This window comes from Euprymna scolopes, chromosome 26, assembly GCF_053919585.1.
Source record: "Euprymna scolopes isolate OS-2025 chromosome 26, ASM5391958v1, whole genome shotgun sequence".
Classification (NCBI taxonomy): Eukaryota; Metazoa; Mollusca; class Cephalopoda; order Sepiida; family Sepiolidae; genus Euprymna; species Euprymna scolopes.
The window spans coordinates 83,585,808-83,610,748 of record NC_136507.1 but is presented as its reverse complement, the minus strand read 5'-3'; the positions used below and the strand labels follow the sequence as shown (position 1 = coordinate 83,610,748).

General features: G+C 28.5%; 1 protein-coding gene across 1 annotated transcript in view; it reads right to left on the bottom strand.

Moving 5' to 3' along the window:
- The window catches only part of LOC145248237 (UPAR/Ly6 domain-containing protein cold-like), a 35,850-nt gene extending 11,661 nt beyond the window's left edge, over window positions 1–24,189 (bottom strand). Inside the window, exon 1 of the mRNA XM_080110117.1 lies at window positions 24,013–24,189. Within this exon, the coding sequence (XP_079966243.1) occupies window positions 24,013–24,064 (52 nt within the window). The 5' untranslated portion in view covers window positions 24,065–24,189. The remainder of the gene's footprint in view (window positions 1–24,012) is intronic.
- Between the last annotated feature and the right edge of the window lie 752 nt (window positions 24,190–24,941).

The window sequence follows — 24,941 nt, the reverse complement described above, 5'->3', positions numbered from 1 at the left end:
ATATATATATATTCAAAATAATATATATATATATATATATATTCAAAATAATATATATATATATATATTCAAAATAATATATATATATATATATATATTCAAAATAATATATATATATATATATTCAAAATAATATATATATATATATATATATTCAAAATAATATATATATATATATATTCAAAATAATATATATATATATATATATTCAAAATAATATATATATATATATATTCAAAATAATATATATATATATATATTCAAAATAATATATATATATATATATTCAAAATAATATATATATATATATATTCAAAATAATATATATATATATATATATATTCAAAATAATATATATATATATATATATATATATATATATATTCAAAATAATATATATATATATATATATATTCAAAATAATATATATATATATTCAAAATAATATATATATATATATATATATATATTCAAAATAATATATATATATATATATTATTCAAAATAATATATATATATATATATTCAAAATAATATATATATATATATATATATTCAAAATAATATATATATATATATATTCAAAATAATATATATATATATATATTCAAAATAATATATATATATATATATATATTCAAAATAATATATATATATATATATATTCAAAATAATATATATATATATATATATATTCAAAATAATATATATATATATATATATATTCAAAATAATATATATATATATATATATTCAAAATAATATATATATATATATATATATTCAAAATAATATATATATATATATATATATTCAAAATAATATATATATATATATATATATTCAAAATAATATATATATATATATATATATTCAAAATAATATATATATATATATATTCAAAATAATATATATATATATATATTCAAAATAATATATATATATATATATTCAAAATAATATATATATATATATATTCAAAATAAATATATATATATATATATATATTCAAAATAATATATATATATATATATATTCAAAATAATATATATATATATATATTCAAAATAATATATATATATATATATATTCAAAATAATATATATATATATATATTCAAAATAATATATATATATATATATTCAAAATAATATATATATATATATATATTCAAAATAATATATATATATATATATTCAAAATAATATATATATATATATATATATATTCAAAATAATATATATATATATATATATATTCAAAATAATATATATATATATATATATTCAAAATAATATATATATATATATATATATATTCAAAATAATATATATATATATATATATTCAAAATAATATATATATATATATATATATATTCAAAATAATATATATATATATATATATTCAAAATAATATATATATATATATATATATTCAAAATAATATATATATATATATATTCAAAATAATATATATATATATATATTCAAAATAATATATATATATATATATATATTCAAAATAATATATATATATATATATATATTCAAAATAATATATATATATATATATATATTCAAAATATATATATATATATATATATATATTCAAAATAATATATATATATATATATATTCAAAATAATATATATATATATATATATATTCAAAATAATATATATATATATATATATATATATTCAAAATAATATATATATATATATATATATATATTCAAAATAATATATATATATATATATATATTCAAAATAATATATATATATATATATATTCAAAATAATATATATATATATATATATATATTCAAAATAATATATATATATATATATATATATATATATTCAAAATAATATATATATATATATATATTCAAAATAATATATATATATATATTTATATATATTCAAAATAATATATATATATATATATATATATTCAAATTAATATATATATATATATATATATATTCAAAATAATATATATATATATATTCAAAATAATATATATATATATATATATATTCAAAATAATATATATATATATATATATTCAAAATAATATATATATATATATATATATTTCAAAATAATATATATATATATATATATATATATTCAAAATAATATATATATATATATATATATTCAAAATAATATATATATATATATATATATATTCAAAATAATATATATATATATTCAAAATAATATATATATATATATTCAAAATAATATATATATATATATTCAAAATAATATATATATATATATATTCAAAATAATATATATATATATATATTCAAAATAATATATATATATATATATTCAAAATAATATATATATATATATATATTCAAAATAATATATATATATATATATCAAAATAATATATATATATATATTCAAAATAATATATATATATATATATTCAAAATAATATATATATATATATTCAAAATAATATATATATATATATTCAAAATAATATATATATATATATAAATAAAACGAACTCATTTTTTCCCGTGGGATTTTGACATTAATAGGATTAAAAATCAAGATATGTCATGCAAATATAATATGCACAAACGGCAGAACAATATCTGAGGTGTGTTATAGGCTTATTATTTCTCAAATTCCTCGATAATCTTAGATTGCTATACTTTTTCTGCTGAGAAGTCACGGCCAAAATCGGTTAAGATCAATGCAAGTGGTAAAATATTTTCTCTCTCAAAAATTCCTCCTCCCCCTGCCACCACTTAACACCGTTTGGGGATCGTTCACAAGGAACAGTTGAGATCTGATTTCTGTTTAAATGACTTCGATATCTCTGGCAGGCCGATGTCGTATTGCAAGATTTGGAAATAAGGAAAATACGTTTCATACGTGGTGTCCAAAATGGAGCCTCTGAAAATATATATATATATTCAAAATATATATATATATATATATATATATATATATATTCAAAATATATATATATATATATATATATATTCAAAATATATATATATATATATATATTCAAAATATATATATATATATATATTCAAAATATATATATATATATATATATTCAAAATATATATATATATATATATTCAAAATATATATATATATATATATATTCAAAATATATATATATATATATATATTCAAAATATATATATATATATATATATTCAAAATATATATATATATATATATATTCAAAATATATATATATATATATATATTCAAAATATATATATATATATATATATTCAAAATATATATATATATATATATATTCAAAATATATATATATATATATATATATATTCAAAATATATATATATATATATATTCAAAATATATATATATATATATATTCAAAATATATATATATATATATATTCAAAATATATATATATATATATATTCAAAATATATATATATATATATTCAAAATATATATATATATATATATATTCAAAATATATATATATATATATATATTCAAAATATATATATATATATATATATTCAAAATATATATATATATTCAAAATATATATATATATATTCAAAATATATATATATATATTCAAAATATATATATATATATATATATTCAAAATATATATATATATTCAAAATATATATATATATATATATATTCAAAATATATATATATATATATATATTCAAAATATATATATATATATATATATTCAAAATATATATATATATATATATATTCAAAATATATATATATATATATATATATTCAAAATATATATATATATATATATATTCAAAATATATATATATATATATATATTCAAAATATATATATATATATATATTCAAAATATATATATATATATATATTCAAAATATATATATATATATATATTCAAAATATATATATATATATATATTCAAAATATATATATATATATATATTCAAAATATATATATATATATATATTCAAAATATATATATATATATATATTCAAAATATATATATATATATATATATTCAAAAAATATATATATATATATATATTCAAAATATATATATATATATATATATTCAAAATATATATATATATATATATATTCAAAATATATATATATATATATATATTCAAAATATATATATATATATATATATTCAAAATATATATATATATATATATTCAAAATATATATATATATATATATATTCAAAATATATATATATATATATATATTCAAAATATATATATATATATATATATATTCAAAATATATATATATATATATATATTCAAAATATATATATATATATATATATATTCAAAATATATATATATATATATATATTCAAAATATATATATATATATATATATATTCAAAATATATATATATATATATATTCAAAATATATATATATATATTCAAAATATATATATATATATTCAAAATATATATATATATATTCAAAATATATATATATATATTCAAAATATATATATATATATATTCAAAATATATATATATATATTCAAAATATATATATATATATTCAAAATATATATATATATATATATATTCAAAATATATATATATATATATATATATTCAAAATATATATATATATATATATATTCAAAATATATATATATATATATATTCAAAATATATATATATATATATATTCAAAATATATATATATATATATATATATAAGTAAATGTTTGGTACAGCAAAATGGAAGGAGAAATTTCAGAGGAAACATAATTTAATTTAAATACCAAAAAACAAGAAATGGGCAGGTGAAATTAAAATTACCTTAAGGCCTTATCGTCTGACCCTCTAAGAGGAAACGTCAGAATGATAAATTAAAAACTAAGAAAACGAATGAGGGAAGAAGGGAATTTTGGTTTCAGTTGGAAGAACAGTGGGGAAAAAAAAAAAAAAAAAAAAAAAATCTCACTGTTCAGGTGGTTTTAAATCAATGAATATCTCCAACTGGTGTTTCAGAATCTTTTGTCTACACAGGCTAGGTCGAGAGTTGTTAATAACTAATGCCTCAATAATATTGAGATGATAGTTCGACCTAGCACTGTATAGAACAGAAAACCACCCATCGGAATATTGATCGGCACACCTATTTATACTCAACAGGTGATTACCAATGGCGGACTCATGAGCTTAGGAGTGCCCGGATATTCTCGAAACCTGGTGTAGTCGAATATCCCGAGGGATATGTTGGGATATTCTCATTTCTAATCTTTGGGATGTTTTGCCAACGTAGTCAGCTCCACACTGACAAACGAATTTATAAACAACAGAGTTCTTTTGAATGGTTGGCAAAACATCTTTACGAAAAGAAGAGAAAAAGGTTCGAGTTGTGTAAACTACTCTAAGCATAGTAGCTGGAAAACAACGTTGAGTAGCAGAAGAAATCCTTTTAACAATATGAAGGCCATCAGGACCCAACCATGGTAATTTTAGATAAATGGGACAACGTGATGGACCAATATGTTTACCACTATTAAATGTAGTAATTTTACGTTCAATAGTAGATTTTATTATATTAATGGGATATCCATTATTAAGAAAAATATTTGTGATTTCCTCAAGTTCCGTATCAAGACGGTTTGGTGAACAAATCATAAGTGCACGATGCGTAAGAGCGCTGATGAGGTTTATTTTTCTAGACTGAGGGGCAAAAGAAAACCAATTAAGATAGAGCCCTGTAAATGTAGGTTTTCTATAAACAGAGGTCTCAAACGTAGTACCAACTTTAGAAACACGAACGTCGAGGAATGGGAGAGAGCTACAGTCTTCAACCTCCATAGTAAATTGTAAAGATGGATGCAGGTTGCAAAGAAGACGAAGAAACTGTTCAGCTTCACTCCGAGAGGGAAAGCATGCAAAAGTATCATCAACGTAGCGTGTGTAGAATGCTGGCTTAGTAATTTTGGAAAATAATTCGTTTTCCAAAAATCCAACGAAAATGTTGGCTAACGAAGGACCAAGAGGGCTACCCATAGATATCCCATCAATTTGACGGTACATAATATTGTTGAAACTAAAGGAGACTGATTTAGTAGCAAGTTCCATCAGTTCAACGAAAATTCGTTCAGGAAATTGTGGAGATTTTAAGGGGCCACGGTATAGATAGTCAGCACAAATACCAATGGTTTCATCCAAAGGTATATTAGTAAAAAGACTATTAATGTCAAAGGAAGCCAAGAACTCGGTATTTTTAGATAAAGGTCATTTTTGTATCTGAGATACGAATTGAAAAGAATCAGAGATACAATGGACCGAATAAAAAGAAAGCACAGGTTTAAGAAGATCAACCAGCCATTTACCAAGTTCGTGTTGTGCAGAACCCAGCATAGATAAAATGGGTCGCAAAGGAATGTTGGGTTTATGGACCTTGGGTAAACCGTACATTCTAGGCCTTTGAGAGCCAATGGGTCGGATTCTATCATAAATCTCCTTAGAAATAAATCCACTTTTATGAAGTTGAAGAAATCTTTTCTGGATTTTTATTTCCATACGAAAAGTATCATCCCTTCTTCCCTCATTCGTTTTCTTAGTTTTTAATTTATCATTCTGACGTTTCCTCTTAGAGGGTCAGACGATAAGGCCTTAAGGTAATTTTAATAATTTCACCTGCCCATTTCTTGTTTTTTGGTATTTAAATTAAATTATGTTTCCTCTGAAATATATATATATATATATATATATATTCAAAATTATGTATATATATATATATATATTCAAAATAATATATATATATTCAAAAAAATATATATATATTCAAAATAATATATATATATATTCAAAATAATGTATGTATATATATATATATATTCAAAATAATGTATATATATATATATATTCAAAATAATGTATATATATATATTCAAAATAATGTATATATATATATTCAAAATAATGTATATATATATATTCAAAATAATGTATATATATATATTCAAAATAATGTATATATATACATTCAAAATAATGTATATATATACATTCAAAATAATGTATATATATACATTCAAAATAATGTATATATATACATTCAAAATAATGTATATATATACATTCAAAATAATGTATATATATACATTCAAAATAATGTATATATATATATTCAAAATAATGTATATATATATATTCAAAATAATGTATATATATATATTCAAAATAATGTATATATATATATTCAAAATAATGTATATATATATATATTCAAAATAATGTATATATATATATATTCAAAATAATGTATAGATATATATTCAAAATAATGTATATATATATATTCAAAATAATGTATATATATATATATTCAAAATAATGTATATATATATATATATTCAAAATAATGTATATATATATATTCAAAATAATGTATATATATATATTCAAAATAATGTATATATATATATTCAAAATAATGTATATATATATATTCAAAATAATGTATATATATATATTCAAAATAATGTATATATATATATTCAAAATAATGTATATATATATATTCAAAATAATGTATATATATATTCAAAATAATGTATATATATATTCAAAATAATGTATATATATATATATTCAAAATAATGTATATATATATATATTCAAAATAATGTATATATATATATATATTCAAAATAATGTATATATATATATTCAAAATAATGTATATATATATATATTCAAAATAATGTATATATATACATTCAAAATAATGTATATATATACATTCAAAATAATGTATATATATATATATATATTCAAAATAATGTATATATATATATATTCAAAATAATGTATATATATATATATTCAAAATAATGTATATATATATATATTCAAAATAATGTATATATATATTCAAAATAATGTATATATATATTCAAAATAATGTATATATATATTCAAAATAATGTATATATATATTCAAAATAATGTATATATATATTCAAAATAATGTATATATATATATTCAAAATAATGTATATATATATATTCAAAATAATGTATATATATATATATATTCAAAATAATGTATATATATATATATATTCAAAATAATGTATATATATATATATATTCAAAATAATGTATATATATATATATATTCAAAATAATGTATATATATATATATATTCAAAATAATGTATATATATATATATATTCAAAATAATGTATATATATATATTCAAAATAATGTATATATATATATATTCAAAATAATGTATATATATATATATATTCAAAATAATGTATATATATATTCAAAATAATGTATATATATATTCAAAATAATGTATATATATATTCAAAATAATGTATATATATATTCAAAATAATGTATATATATATTCAAAATAATGTATATATACTTTCAAAATAATGTATATATACATTCAAAATAAATTTTATTTTTACTGTTTAATGTTGTGATTTTACATTTTTATGTACATTCATCATATGTCTTTTTTTGGGAATGAATTTTTTGGGTCAAATCCAAAAAGGTTCAAATTTACTTCTTTTTTTATTTTTTTAACATTTTTAATATATTTTAGAAACAATTTAATCTTTGAGTTAATGAAGACTGTTCTCTAATATCTTGTGTTTTGTTCTCTGAATTGTATATCCGTCACAATGGAATATCCTATTATTTGAAAATAACTTGATATAAGGAGCTAAATAAAAATAAAATTAAAATAAAAAAAAAACAAGCCAATGATAAGTGTTAGATAGAATAGATTCTACCCCAGAAAACAGTAATTCTTTCCCCTTTGTCAGAAACATCACTCATGGAATGTGAGGATTAAAATACAAAATTAAAACCCCACCCATAGAGATCCCTAGATGATGGACAGCCTTCTACTCAAATAATTTCTATCCTCAAACTTTGAATTCTCTCTGTAAAAGACTAAGATCTATCTTATTCTCTCCTTTCTGATCTTGAGCATGTGGTGCAATGGAGAAAAAGCTGGCTAGTTAATCTTAATCCATCTAAAATCAAGCTTCTATCTTTTCATCATCGATTCTCTGACCCCTATCTGGCATCAACGTAATAAATGGCTCTCATCTTGGGGAGGCTCCATGTTTTTGACAAGCTTCTTAGTCTGACCTTTACTCCTGATCTAAAATGGAACGTGTACATCAAATCTGTTGCCAAGGTTGCTGCAAAGATGATAGGATCATCCTACCACTTCAGTAGATATCTCACTGTCGATGCAATTCTCTGCAAGTATGTCCTAGGATAGAGTATTGTTGTCACATTTGTGTAGGAGCTGCTAGAAGAATCTTATCCTGCCTTGACAGAGTTCAAAATAAACTTCGTAGCCTAGTGGGGGATGCCCTTTTCTCTTCCTTGCAAACTGTTTACCACAGAAGAAACATTGTGAGCCTGTCTCTGTTCTATCGTTATTTTTATGGCAAGTACGCGTCTGATCTCCAATCTATGATCGCTCCTTGCCAAACTTTCATGAAAAACACCCGTCTTGCTGAAACCACTATCAATAATTTTCCCCACACTTTATCTGTGTCTAAACCTAAACGTATATTCCATTAACAAAGCTTCTTTCTTAGAAATCCACGCCTGTGGAACTCTGTTCCGTTTTCGCCGCTTTCCAGCCGACTACAATATGGTAATTTTCTAGTTCAATGTAAACAAGTTCTTGATTAGCCGTCCAAGTAAGTAATCCAATTTGTCAAATGTCCACTACTAAGGATTACTACGATATTGTCCCATTAACTACTGTACACTCTTTAACCCTTATCCTCTAGTGGCCTCCGGGCCTTGATAAGTGGTGATTCCTTTGTTAAAAAAATGTAAACATTAGTTATAAACTAACCAACATAGCTATCTTTAGCTGCTTAACTGTGAAACATAAAATTTGGACCTTGTTGATTGAAAAAGGGAAATGCTGTGATCCGAAACGGAAAATGAAATTGCTTTATGATTAAACAATGTTTGTAAATAAAATATTTTTCATGGTAGTTTCTCAGTCTTATTTCAGTTTTTGCTTTAAGTTTTCAATTTTGGCTTGTTTCTTTTTCCGTTTTGGATTGTAGTGTTTTGTTTGTTTTTTTTTTTTTTCGGTCAATAAGGTCAAGGCTTTTTGCACCGAAATGAAGAAAGTAAAGGTAGCCATGTTGGCTAATTTTTATATATATTTAAATCATGTCTTTCTTGTGTTTAGATGCTTAAAAGAAAATAAATATTAACTCAAAATTACTCTTATGTAATATCTAGCAGGTGGGGGGGGGGGCTTGCCCAGGCGTAAAATACGCTTAAATATGATATTTTAATTTGTCCAGATTTTGTATATATTATTATAGAGTCGGGATTTCAAAAGTAAAAAATAAATAAAAATATTTGGGTGCCACCAGCTGGAATCGAAACCGAAACTGTAGCATTCCAAGCTGGTGACGTTACCACTGTACCAACATGACATGCATATGAACTGCTTAAAAATAAACTAAGATGAAAGAACAAAATTTATAACGATTTTTTTTTCAATTTTGAAACCTTTAAACTATATTAAACCGGCTAAAGACCCATAAAAGAACGGTCCATAAAATCTTCAATCATTTGATGCCCCTAGCGCCGCTCTGTGACTTAATTTCAGAGGAGATAAAGTTTGAAAATATGGAGACAGACAGACAGATATATAACCTTTTATATGTTAGATATTTAACACAAAAACATTTTTTTAACGCCTACATAGATATTTTTCTCGCAATCAATTCAGTACTAGATTTAGTGATATTATCCTTGTGTCCTATCAATTTAAAAGCAAATGGTTTTAACCATTATCCTTGAGTGGACTTTCGGTCTTGATAAGTGCTGATATCCAAGAAAATTTTTAAAAAACACTTTTTTTTTTTTTACATGGGTGTCACCACTTATCAAGGCCCAGGAGCCACTCAGGGATAAGGGTTATTGTGTGTACACTAATCAGTGGGATAGTATCGTAGTAATAGTTAGTATTGGGGATTTGATAAGGTGTCATTATTTAAGGGGGCGGTTCATCAGGAATTTGTTTGTGTTGGACTTGAAGACATCCAAGTTAAATTCCGGGGGGGGGGGACAAACAAGCGGCAGAGAGTTCCACAGGTGTGCAGTTCTAAGAAGCTTTGTTCATGGAATCTACGTTTTGATTTAGGCACGGATAAAGAGTGGGGAAAATTATTGACAGTGGTTTCAGCTAGTCGGGTGTTTTTTGTGAAAGATTGGCGGTGGGGGGCCTTTTTTTTTTTCCTTGATGGTAAAATAATGCATTATCATTTGTATAGAATTGTTTGTTGTTATAGTTGCTGCTATATTCTTTTGTTCGAATGGTTTGTTGGTTGTTTTTGTTTTACGGCATATCAACCCTTTTCAGGTTATTTAATACCGAATCCAGTAATTTTGAAGAAAATTTTTTTAATAGAATATATTTGTTGTTTTTTTTTCACTCGGTTTCTATTTAACCCATAGTTGGGACCCTAACAGGTATTACCACTCCGGGTCAGAGTGGACCTGGGAGCAATGGCAATTAAGGGGTGCCTCCACACTCCCCAAAGTCTGCAAGCTGGGGCCTCACCATCGGATACAGTTTAAGGTCATATCCAGGACCAACCGAGCGGTTTGTAGAAAATCCAGTCTATATATTTATTCACAAGTATCAGAAAATACTAGCATAGACTATATGATCATATAGTTGAGTTCAGAATTTTTTGGCTGAAATAAACTCAGTAAGTTACTGCCTTCTACTGATTGTGCGCATACAACAGTTTAGCTAGAGTCTGGTTTTATCCCACAAGTTATTTCGAGTGGTGATTATTTCATGCTAGAAGCGACAGCTGAACTTTGTATTATAATCTTGGTAACGAATTTGAGAGGATATGTCTCGGTTTTCCAAGAAGATTAATGACGGTTCGGTGGCTAATATTTAAGGGATTCATACTATGTGTAAGCGGTGGATTAACTTAAAAGATAAGATTAAAAGCTTCAAGACTAACCACAGCAAGACGATTGGACTACGATTAGGTACTTGGAGTGGTAATGCCATGCTTCCTGCTGCATATTTCTGGGCTGACGCTCTGGTTCAAATTCTCAGGATGTGGCTCAAACCAGGTTTCCAACTTTATAGGAATTGAACAGTGACAGCATTGATTAAGACTTGGTTTTAAAAGAAAAATCTTAAACAGGTAGAGTTGAGGCATGTCCTTCTCATGTTTTTTCCTCTAATTCTTCAGAGAGCAGCCATATTTCTTTTGCCTATGAACTACCTAAAAGTTCTCTGGCGCCTTCTGGTCTCATTTCTCTGAAACAGATGTGGGAGACATTGAGTTCCCAGACAGGTCTGTACTCCATGTCTGTGCAAAGAAATCTTGGAGATGCTAAATTCGATGTGTCGAAACACTGAAAGACTGGCTTTTGTGAATAAAATCTTGACAGTGAAATCTGCATGGAGCCTCATTCTCAGCTTCCTGATCAAGGATGCCAATGGAGGATGAATTGTAATTCTTCAGAAACCATGCTCAAATTTCTTCCTCAATCTAGAGTGATTTCTCTTCAATTGATCAAGGGCCGAAAAGATAAAGTATAGTGTAACATTGCTTCAAACCAAAATGCCTTTGAAATTCTTTTCCTTTTTGATTTCTTAAACAATTCCAATACTTTGTATCGTTTTTCTCGCATTAATCACAGTTATTAAAATGTATTCTATGGTTACAATAAAAATGGCAGAACAAAAATAAAAAAATAATTGAAATTTTTTTTTTTATGTAAAATACAAAAAGAAATTTTACAGGGAAAACCAGGTAAACCAAAAATAAAATATAAAATCGGCAAATATTTAAATCGTAAAAAGGGTTTTAATTTTAATAAATCGACAACATTTATTTAATTTTTTTTTTTTTTTTTTTACATGTTCATATCTATGTTTATTTGTTTTTATTTATTCATTTATTTTTTAATTTAATTGGTTGTTCCTGAATGGTTAATTTGAGCCAGATGAGACAAAATCTTGATTGGTATTGATGGCGGGCATGAAAAAAAAAAAAATACTGCCCCCGACCTTGTATTTAACCTCTTAGTAAAGAGGTATATGATTTTTTGTCATGCCAGAAATAAAATCAAAAAGTTTAATTGCCAACCTGGACTTGATGTTCATTTTTATATTAGGTCAATGAAGAGGATTTTTAGTGCTTTTTCAGAATTTACTTAAAATACAAAAAAAAAAAAACTTCCTGATGTACATACCCATGACAAAACAAAAATTGTTGGAATTCATATCGCCTAGAGCACTTCCGCTGTTGCATTTTGGAAGTTACCTTTGAACATTTTTCAAATACACAGGTGAGGCACCAAATAAAGGTGCAGTTTGTTTCCAGTGATTTTTCGACATGAAAGGATGTGTTATATTCTTCAAGGGTCTTTCATCTTTGAATTTTCTTCCCATAAATAAATTTTTGCATAAACATAATTATTTCTACAAATGTAGAAGTCTCATGCTGCATGTATCAGTGAAGGAAAATAGACATTAGCAGCCAAGGTTTGTTCTTTTCCAGTGTCGTGTACAAAAAATTGCTTTCTTGAAAGAGTATATACTCGGAACCTCTTAATATGACCATAAGTAAATTTATAGGCACAAAAAATATTAATCTTGAAGTCTTCTTTAAATTAGAAACTCAAAAGCCCTTTTCCTCTGATGCATTGTTTATGGATGGGTTCAATTTGAAATTGAATATCCCTCGCTTTGACGAGATTGTGATAAATATAAAAGAAGTGGGATACTGTCTAAGTTCAAGTTATAATAACTTAAACAATTCCACCTTGGATTGTATTATAGGTTTGGATCTGATCCAGCACTTGAATTTTAGTTTGATTAAATATCTGAATGGATCTGCTCGGCAAACTTCTAATGCTATCATTCTTTTCAGATACAGGAGTTGTTTCGGGGGGGGGGGGGTTGAAGAAGGTTAATAAAAAACATGCCCCCCCCCCATTCCTTCAATCTGCCAGTTATCTAAGTGTTCAAACTAACTTTTCGAGGAAGTATTGAATCTGGTCTTGATTTCCTGATCCTTGCAGACCATTTACTGAAGAATTCTCAGTCCAATGTGGAATTGAAAGATTTTATTTTTCTCGACTCAATTGGTATGGACAAGAATTCTGAGTTGTCATCATATGATGAGGACAAAAAGACTTTAAAGAAAGAGATATCACATTGATCTTTCTTGGGATGAGAACAAAGTCAAATTATGTCCCTTAAAATTCTGGAAAGAGTAGTGGACTCTGGAGAAAAAGGGACTACAGGGTGTTCCAATAAAAAGTATACACTCTTTAAATGACCATAAAACCAACATTTATTATAAGAAAGAAAAGTTTTATGCATCAAAATACTGTGAACAAATATAGAAACCAGTTAATTATCAAAAGTGTTCAAATTATTGGTTATTGTGGTCCATGAAAAGCTGACAACGCTCACTGATTGGATCAAAAACGTTACTAATCAGTTCAATTAGTATGTTGACACATCTTCTTTCAATGGTTGCTTTCAGCTCATTCATTGTGGCTCGTTTTGTGGTGTGAATCTTGTGTTTAACATGCCCCCCCCCCACATCGCCTCAAAAAAAGAGAAAAATCCGGTGGGGGGTTCAAATTCTGTGAGCATGGACAGTATTCGATACTACCTCTTCATCTTAACCATCTGTTTTGCAGATGACTATCTGCTTTTACGTCATGATGATAGTGGGGAAGTGCTCCATCCTGCTGGAAGTGCCATTATTTATTCCTAAACATCTCTTGGGAACATGGCATAGCGTATTCATGTAGCAAGTTGAGATAATTTAAAGAGTGTATACATTTTATTGGGACACCCTGTATATAAAGACTATATAATGTCTTCCGGGAGTATGAAAAAAAGAAAAAAAAAAAACCCTGACATTATTGGACTCCTAGATGTATCCTGGGAAAACTTCAGAAAACATTATTGGATTCTCCATCATTCTGTCATCAAACAAACTGCAGAAGTCACCACTAAGATTATTCTAGTTTTCATTTGTTCATTTAAAAGGCAGTGTAAAGGCAATTCTCTGAATGGAGCTGCATATTTGGGAGTTAACTTGACTGCTAAATTGTTGGACTTGTTAGTAGCATTTAGGAAAAACGATCATGTGCTTCCAGGAGATCTTAGGAAGATATTTTGTAAGTCTGTCTAAGGACTGCAAAGGATAAAAATTGATTTTGTATTTTTCTAAAGGATGGTGTATAAATCCATTATCTTTGGTTTTAATGTTCATCTCAAGTTTCATACTCAAATATCATGCTGAACTTATAATGAAGTATTTACTGTTCTATCCAATAATTTTTACATTGACAACCAGTAATGAAGCAAGGCCGTGGATTTACCAGTAAATGCTTTCGATGTCAAGGACCACACCTGATGAGTGACTTTAGGGAGCCACGGCCAGACATTATCTGTTTTCGGTGTGGCCAAGTAGGGCACATTAGCAGGAATTGCCCTTCGCTTCCGGAAAACGAGTAAAGGGGTGCTATTGTACCAGTAGTCACCCCTTTTATACTGAACAGGCATATGAGAGTTTGTTGCCACAGTTAGTGATCACCATCAATGGAAAGAGGGCTAGAGCTCTTGTTGATACTGGATGTACAACAACACTCATTACTACGAGCATCGCCAACTCTTGGAATGGAACCAGCAACATTAGAGCAGTGGATGGCAGAGAAGTGGAATGCTGTGAAGAGGCCGATGTGGAGATTGTAGTAAGGAATATGCCATTGCGGCTAAGAGTGATCGTGCTGGATAGACTGGTTGCAGGAATTGATGTGGTGCTGGGCCTGGATGCGATAGACCGACTGGGAGGAGCTACTATTGGTAAAGGCCAGGTGAAGTTTGGCAATCAGAGTGCATCGGGAATAACAGGAAGCATAACCAGGGGTAATACCAACCAACCATCGAAACCCCGACCGTGTCTGATTGAGGATGATGACTTTCAAGCCTGCTTCAATGGCGAAAAATGGATGGTAGAATGGCGATGGACCGCGGAGCCACCTGTATTGACGAATCGTGTCAGCTGCTACAAAAGCACACTGAAAGGAGCTGCGGAGCCGCAGTTTGAAAAAGAAGATGAGAGATGGATAGATGAAGGAATATTAATGCCGTGGTCAGGGAAAGTTGAAGGAATTTTGCCACTCATGGCTGTGGTCCAACCTATTAAGAAGAAAGTTAGGCCAGTGTTGGATTTCCGTGAGCTGAACAAGTTTGTCGCTTGTCACACAAAGGATGGAATCGACGTGTGTGAAGAAGTCGTAAGAAATGGAGGAGGATGAAGCAGGCAACTAAAATTGTGGACCTGAAGTCAGCCTACCTCCAACTTCATGTGGATTAGAAATTGTGGAAATATCAATTGGTAGAGTACAAAGGTTAAGTTTATTGTCTGACCAGATTAGGATTTGGTCTGAACTTCGCACCAAAGATAATGACGGCAGTTCTTAAGACAGTGTTGGCCAAAGACGATGCAGTGAAGATAGGCACCTGCTCTTACATCGACGATGTACTAGTGGACGAAACAGAGGTGACTGCGGAAAGGGTGAGAGAGCATATCAAAGCATATGGACTGATGACAAAACCGCCCGAGTCACTGGAAAACGGAATGGCTTTGGGATTTCGACTACAGAACAATAAGGCAGGAAAATTGATGTTTGGGCGAGGAAACGAGATCCCTGAAGCCAAAGTTGACCTAGCCAAGAGAGAGCTTTTTTCTATATGTGGAAAGCTGGTTGACCACTACCCAATAGCTGGATGGCTGCGAACTGCGTGCAGTTTTATTAAAAGGCAGGCTGGGACAGACAGTTGGGAAGATGCAGTTGATCAAAAAGTGCTTCTTATGATACAAGAAGTGAAAAAAAAATGGACCCTGTGAGAGGAGAATAGCATGTAAAGGAGGGCCATGAAGGGGTAATATGGACTGATGCTAGCAGTGTAGCATTAGGGGTATTATTGGAAATAGGAGAAGTGGCTGTTGAAGATGCTGCTTGGCTACACAAAAAGGATGATAGCGCCCATATCAATGTTGCGTAACTCAATGCTGTGATGAAAGGCATCTATCCGGCTCTAAAAGATAGTGAACATTAAAACGGTGTTGTGGATTAAATTGGAGCTGTCTGGTGATAAGCAGATCAAAACAAAAGGAGCAGCGGAGATGCTTATCAAGCGTAGACTTGGAGCACTGGGAGACTTGGTTCGAGAATTTGAACTAAAGGTAACTATTACCTTAGTTCCGTCACAAAAAATAAAGCAGATGGGCTGACAAGAGTCAAGAAAGCCTGGCTACACAAGGAAAGAGACAGGGCTCCAGCATGTTGTGCAGTAGAGAATTTAAAAGGCCTGCATAAGCTGCATCATTTTGGAAAAAAACGGACCCTTTACCTGGCAAGAAAAGTAAACCCGCACGTCACAATGCAAGACGTCCAAAACGTGGTGGAACAATGTAGGGAATGCCAATCAATCGACCCTGCACCGGTTAGACATGAAAAAGGGGAACTGCATGTTGAAGAGAATTGGCAGAGATTGGCTATTGCCATCACCCATTATCAACAAGAACCGCATGTAACTATGATTGATTGTGGGCCTGGGAGAGTAGCGATATGGCGGAAAATCAAGAATGAAAAAGCAGAAGAGGTAGAGTTGGCGAGGAGGTTTTTATGGAAAGGGGGCCAGTAGAAGAGGTGTTGGTGGATAATGGTACGTCTTTCCGCTTGGAAGTTTTTAGAGACTTATGTGCAAAGTGGAATGTGGGGCTATATTTTAGAGCTGCATACCGTCCAAGTGGAAATGGAATTATAGAGAGGCATCATCGCACTATAAAAGCTGTGGCATCAAGAAGCCAGATTTCACCCCAAGAAGCAGTTTTTTTTGTATAATATGATGCCGAAGGCTGGTCAAGACAAAAATTCAGTGCCGCACCGGTCTATTTTTTCTTATGAATGGTGACATCCATTGGCTGTAACACAGAGAGAAGAACAGGCCTGTGTGGACATCGCAGTTGGTGAAGAGGTGTGGGTGAAACCACCCAATTCTCGTTGCACAACTCGCTGGGGAAAAGGTACAGTGACTGAAGTACTCTCCAAAATCAAGGTAGCGATTGATGGAATGCCTCGTCACATTTTAGATATACGGAGAGTGTCCTTGCAATCAGAGGAAAGGGAGGTTGATGCTGATGTTGAAGTGTCTGAAGAAGAGCCTCTTCGACAATCGCACCGTGAACGAAGACACCCAGCATGGATGGCGGACTATGATGCTAATTATTGATCTTAGAGATCAAGGGGGCTTGTGGTTAAAAGTAAAGAACCTTACCTCATGCGGCTCGTGTTAGGAAAGAAAAAAAAAGAGAAAATAAAAATGGCCGCCCCCTGGTATTTATGGACTGATGATCACGTGATGTGACGAGAGGGGGGTGGGAGTATGCACATGAGATGTGGTTGGATCTTTCTATAAAAGAGCCGTCTTCTTTATTTTGGGGGTCAGTGTGGAAAGTGCAGAGAGAAGAGAACAGTTGGATTTGAGTTTGAGACTTTTGATCTAAGGTTGAGTTCAAATTTAACGTCAGACACTAAGCGCACTTTTTAGCACAATTTTTCGCGATTCTTTGTCCTTGTGGCTTCCTGTTACTATTTGAGGAAAAATTCTTATTAGCAATCTATGGAAAATGAAGTGGTCTTGGGATAAGAAATTTCTATGGGAACTGCATGATGACTGGAGGTTATTGGCAGAGGGAGTTAAGTCGATTGAGCAAGGTGAAGTTTCTTAGAAGGGCTTAAAGAGAAAGTGTTCCTACCAAATTCTTGTGCCCCTCTGATGCCTCAAAGGAGGTTTATGGCTTTTCCCTGTATGCTAAACAAGGAAAGGAATGTTCTTTTGATTTTTGCAAAGGCCAAGCTTGCTCCTCTCAAAAGAAGAAAATCTCTACCCGCTCTTGCACTTTTAGTTATACACTTAGCCTGTAAGATACTTCCTAACGTTTTGAGATTAATGACTTAAGTTGTCATCGAGTCAATGTGTCTCATTACTGATGCTCAGGTTGTTTTATCTTGGATCCTTAACTGAAAATCATCTAAAGGCAATAGATTTGTCGAAAACTATATTAAGAATGTTAAAAAACCTGAAGAAGTTAAAGAATGAATTTAACACTCAAATCATTTATTAACATGTTCCTACATCCCAGAAGCCTGTAGACTTACTTGAGGTATTTCTTCTAAGTTCTGCCAGTATCATGATTTGTTGGTCTATGGTCAGTATTGAATGCAGGACTGCTCAACTTTCTGTGTCTTAACAACACTAAGAGAATCATCTCATATTTGTATACAGATGACACTGATACTGACAAAGGCCTTTGGAGATATCTAAATTTTCATCATTAACTGTGATTAATTTTTTAGTTTTGGAATTCATTAAACTGAAGCGCTGACAAACAGACACCTCCATTAAGGCTAAATTGTTACTATTGGGAGATACGTAAAGAGAAGAGTTCTTGAAGGACCTTCACTATTTAAATAAAACGTGTGTAAAAAATATGCTGCCAACAGTCGCTAGTATTGGTTTGTTCTTGGATGAAAATGGTTTGATTTGATCTTCAAGTCGTATTGAGGTTCTTTATATCCATCCTTATCAATTGAAGCATCCAGTTAGAAAGTGTTATCACCTGACGAAACTAATCATTAACGAAATGAATCAGAGTTGTTGCTATTTGGACATGAACTCCTTACCAAGAGGATCTCAGTTGCCTGTGCAAAGAGTTAATATTGTTTGTCCCTTCTTTCAGGTTGTGGTAGATTTTATCATTTTAGATGTTGAGGAAGCTGTTAACGACAGATGACTCAGTTATATAGTTTCTTCTGACAAAGGTCTAGATATTTTGATCCTAAACCATTTTGTGCAAACTAGTTTTTCAAGCCTGCATTTATTACTGGAAAATCATGAGTTTGAGGATTTCTGTCCTGAACCCCCAAGTAAGATTGAATTGTTAGAATCTCTGTAAGGGAGGACTTTGGAGGAATTCCGTAAAGTTTGGCAAAACTATTATCTCGTTTCCTTGGGAGAAAAGGACAGGAAGTCATTGTCGGATTTATTTGCTTTCCCACTGAGCAAATTAGGCACAAGGCCGATTTTTAATGTGGAGAGAGAGGGAGGGGGCAGGGAAAGGGGGATCCAGCTCCCCAGGGAGTAGAGGAGCTGGATAGTGACAATTGGTATGAAGGGTTTCCCCTACATTGACCAATAATTGATTGCTACAAGAGTAATGGTCTTATATGCGGGGTTGCCCCCACATATGGTCTTTGCTTGAACTTTGGTGCCCAACCCTCCGGGGTGGGGGTCGAGTTGGACAGGAAGTCATTGATCTGAGAAAATATCAGTCGGTGATATTGTTTTAATGAGCTGCTAAACCGGACCAGGCCATTCTGGATTCTTGGTAAAGTTCTTTGTCTCATTTGTAGGCAGAATGGACGACTTTGTTCCATCTCTATATTAAGGGATGTTTGTGAACAAATCCAGTCCTTAAAGCATTTGTATCCTTTAGAAATTAGAGAAGTTTCTTTTACAGATCATGCAGAGACTGAATTTGAAGAAAAAAAGAGGGGAAGGCACCTTATTTTTGTCCTAGTTGTTCTATTAGAAATAACTATGTTATTCTGGCATAGACGGACATATTTTGTATAATTTTTTTGTTTGAACTCATTTTTCCAAACTTACCATGTTAAATAGCAAGCATGCCGCTATTTTTCTTTTTAAAATATATCGATAAACACTTTATGAATTTCGATTAAACGTTTTAAAGTGAGTAAAACCACTAAAAACCTTCCCAAATAGGTAGAAGAGTAACTTATCTTGCCTTTGATAACATTTATTTGTGATATATATTTTTTTTACCACTTTTTTGAATCTATGTGTATAATAACATAAACCAAAGATATAGTCAACTAATCGATTTTTTAAATATGTGGTTTTAAGCAAAATTAATATTACTTAATTGTCACGTCGAAAAGAGTAATGTCCAAAAATTACGAAAATGCATCCAGTAGAATAGCAGTAATGTATTTTTAGTAGAAAAGAAAAAGTCTGTCGCTATCGACAACAAATATTGCAGCCATAAACAAATCCAATATATTCATCTCAGTTATGTCCCCTGCGTGTAGACTGTTACTGCCTATTTCACAGCGTCTAAGAAAAATATGATTTTACCCAATTTTCCGTAAAAATTACAGTGCTTATGCACTTTTATTACCGTGCTATTTTTTTTAAATAGTATTTTTAAGTTTAATTCAAGTTTTACGATATCTTAAATTGTTCAATGAAAGTACAATTACAAAACACTCTCCATGTTAAGAATGGCTTTCTAAATAATGTGATTTCAACTCGGTAACAAAAGTGAATAAGTACGAAATTACTTTTAACGAAAAATAAATTGCTACACGATTTTTTGGTACTTGTACAGTTTAATCAAGACATTAAAAAATGAAAATATCGAAAAAAGATTATCTTGTACGCATCCGTTTTGGACAGAAGATCTCCGAAAAAACATTTTGGTAAATGTTTACTTTAACTACAACAGAACACCGACCAATAAAATTTGGTTCTCTAAAAGTTTTCAGGGTCGCTGACAACGAATCTGATATTCAAACCCGTCGCAAATTTACCGTTTGCATGGTACTAACCCCTGAACCCTCGCATTTTTTTGTGCCATCACCGCCTTCGTTTATACTATTTTTATATGATGCGATTGCGCGGGCACGCGCGTAGTAAAGTGACTTGTCACATCGCGGAAGAATTTTTTAGCAGACATTTGAAATAGCAAGAAAGTTTTTCAAAAACAAAGAAATGTGGTTCATTTTTCTGTGTCACGTAGTTTTTGATGTTTTTAAGTGATAAAAAAATAAAAAATAAAATAAGTTTTAACGAGTGGTATTCAAAAAACATTTTTTAGGGGGGGTATTCAATTATAGAACTTGTACAACATTTAACAGGCGCTTCTGCAGTTTAATTTACCGTTTTTCCATAAGTAAAGCCCCCCCCCCACGCAAATTTATTGTTTTCCGTAAGTAACGCGCCGACATACACCGAGCAGAAGTCGGCGCGTTACTTACGGAAAAACGATAAATTAAACTGCAGAAGCACCTGTTAAAATCAATACAAATTCTACAATTGAATACTCCCATAAAAAAAACAAAAAAAAAAATGTTTTTTGTAAACCGCTCGTGAAAACTTACTGACATTATTTTTACAATAAATGAGGTGAAAACTATTTTTTTAAATGTTATTTAAAGTATTTAAAGGAGATGAGAACTATTTTTTTTATGAAAAATATTTCCTGTTATTTAAAATATCCGCCATGTATCCATGCGCCTTGTGAAAGATCATGTGACTACGCGCATACATTTCAATAAGAACTATCCACGCGTTGCGTTAACGAATACGGTGACGGCGCAAAATAGTGCTAGGTTCAGGGGTTAATACCATGCAAAAGGTAAATTGGCGACGGGTTTGAATATCAGATTCGTTGTCAGCGACCCCGAAAACCTTTCAAAGAACCAAATTTTATTGGTCGGTGTTAAAGTAAACATTTACCAAAATGTTCACTTAATTTGATAGAGTATTATTATTATTTTTTTTTTTTTTTTTTACAGCGGAAAAACACGTTTTTTTTTTTTATGAGAGCGCGTCGAAGTCAGCCATATCTGAATTTTTTAACATGCCACGGGGAGATAACTCAATTTAAAGCGCCGACACTCCCTCCCCATCTTTAGTACTAATTTTCTTCTTAAAAATCGAACCTTTTGCTCGGTATCATAACAAATTGTTTGTTTGTTTTTTCACTGTACAAATAAAAAAAAAACTACTCAATCAAGTACCGATTTTTTTCGTAAGTTTTGGATATATTACTATTTTCGGTAATTAAGTGCGTAATATTGTTTTTGCTTAAAAGGGCATATTTTTTATAATTGGTATGTTGCTTGTATCCTAACAAGCACCCTTCTTTCAAATATTAAATTCAACGCAAATAGATCACAAATAATCAGGCAAACAAAAAGTTTTGACAAATTTTCAATGCGTATTTCCTTTAAAACAAGTAATGTCGCTAATTGTAAAGTTTACCAGTAAAACTTTCATCTCTACAAAAATATTGAAAAAAAAAAATATATATATACGGTAACTCATGCCCTTATTGATCCGTGCTGAAATAATAACGTTATTATTTAAAAAGCTATTCTTAACATGGGGAGGAGAGTGCGTTTTGTACCTATTCTGTATTTTAACCTTACAATTGAATAATAATAAAAAAAAAACATATCATAAAAATTTAATTAAACTTGGAAATACGATTTAAAAAAATAGCGCGGATCAATAGGTGCACTCACTGCACTAGCACCAAAAATACAAAACAATCTTGTTTTAATTTTATCATTAACCGATTTAATATTTAACTCTTAACTTTAAATTGAAGTTAATTTATTTAACCGACATTATTAATAAGAAAAGTAATTCACCTTTTTTTTTTTTTTTTTTTTTTTTTTTTTTTTTTCAAATTCATTCTTTCAGTGGAGAGAAGAAAAAAAAAGAAACTAATATGGGCCATGACAGGTGTGGTCTGTTTCTTTTCCGCCATGGAAACTCGCCGCGAGAAGTTTTTCTTCTCACAGGTACTTTTAACGCGCACCTGTTTAAGTTGATACTTGCAGATCTCCGACATTTAAATTCACATAAGTCAATTCCAAATACTAAAATAAAATAAACTGATAAAAATAAAATTATTTTTAAAATAAGGTTAAAATATCAATGCTTATTTCCTGATAGGTAAAATACAACAAAAACGAAAATATTACTGTTGATTAATTAAGTCAAGTAACTCAGGTAAATATTAAAGTTCGATGTCAATTAAATGTTTTGTTTTTTTTTCTACTTACCTGTAGAAATTATTAACGTTAAGAAAAAGCCGTGTATAATAATATTTGTCATTGTTTTGTTTGGGGGTAGCAAGTGAAACAGGGATGAATTCAAAACCGAGTCGCCCTGTTTCCTTTTTATTTATTTATTGTTTAAAAAAAATGAGGACAGGTAAAAAAAAAAAAAAGAAAAAAAGTTTCGTCAACTTCCGCTCAAGGGACATAATATCAGCAGGGTGGTTAGAACATTTCGCTCAACGGACATTTGGGTCAGCTACTCCTTATTTTATTTATTTATTCATTTATTTTCTTCTGGTGCTTATGTAGATTGGTAATATTTTTAAACAAATGAAAATATTAGATACTTACGTGTCATGTCAAAATTAGTATAGATTCCAACAATTACAAAAAAATGACCCGGTAGAAAAACAATTGCAAGTAAAAATAGAATTCACCGAGGGTGCTTGTTTAGATAGAGTCGACAGATAGAGTTTTCTAAATACGTCCTTTTAAGCAAAAATAACATTAATTACTTAATTGTCGTATAGAAAATAGTAATATATCCAAAAATAACGAAAATCCATCGAGTGGAAAGTTATTTATACCAAAAAGTAATTTTTATGGAAAATTGGGTAAAATTGCATTTTTCATAGATGTTATAAACTAGACCGCGAAGAGTTTATACACAGAGGATATAACTCGAAACGGATATTTTATTGCTTCCAACATTTCTAATCTATACATATAGACTTTTTTTTTATTATTAAAAACACAATAACATTTGTACCAGATGATTTTTCGTAATTTTTGGGGTATATTACTATTTTCGACACGACTATTAAGTAATATTGTTTTTGCTTAAAACCACATATTTAAAAAAAAAATCGATTTGCCGACTATATTTTAACAAGCACCTTATCGAGTTTTATCGTATGTTTTAATGTGGAAGG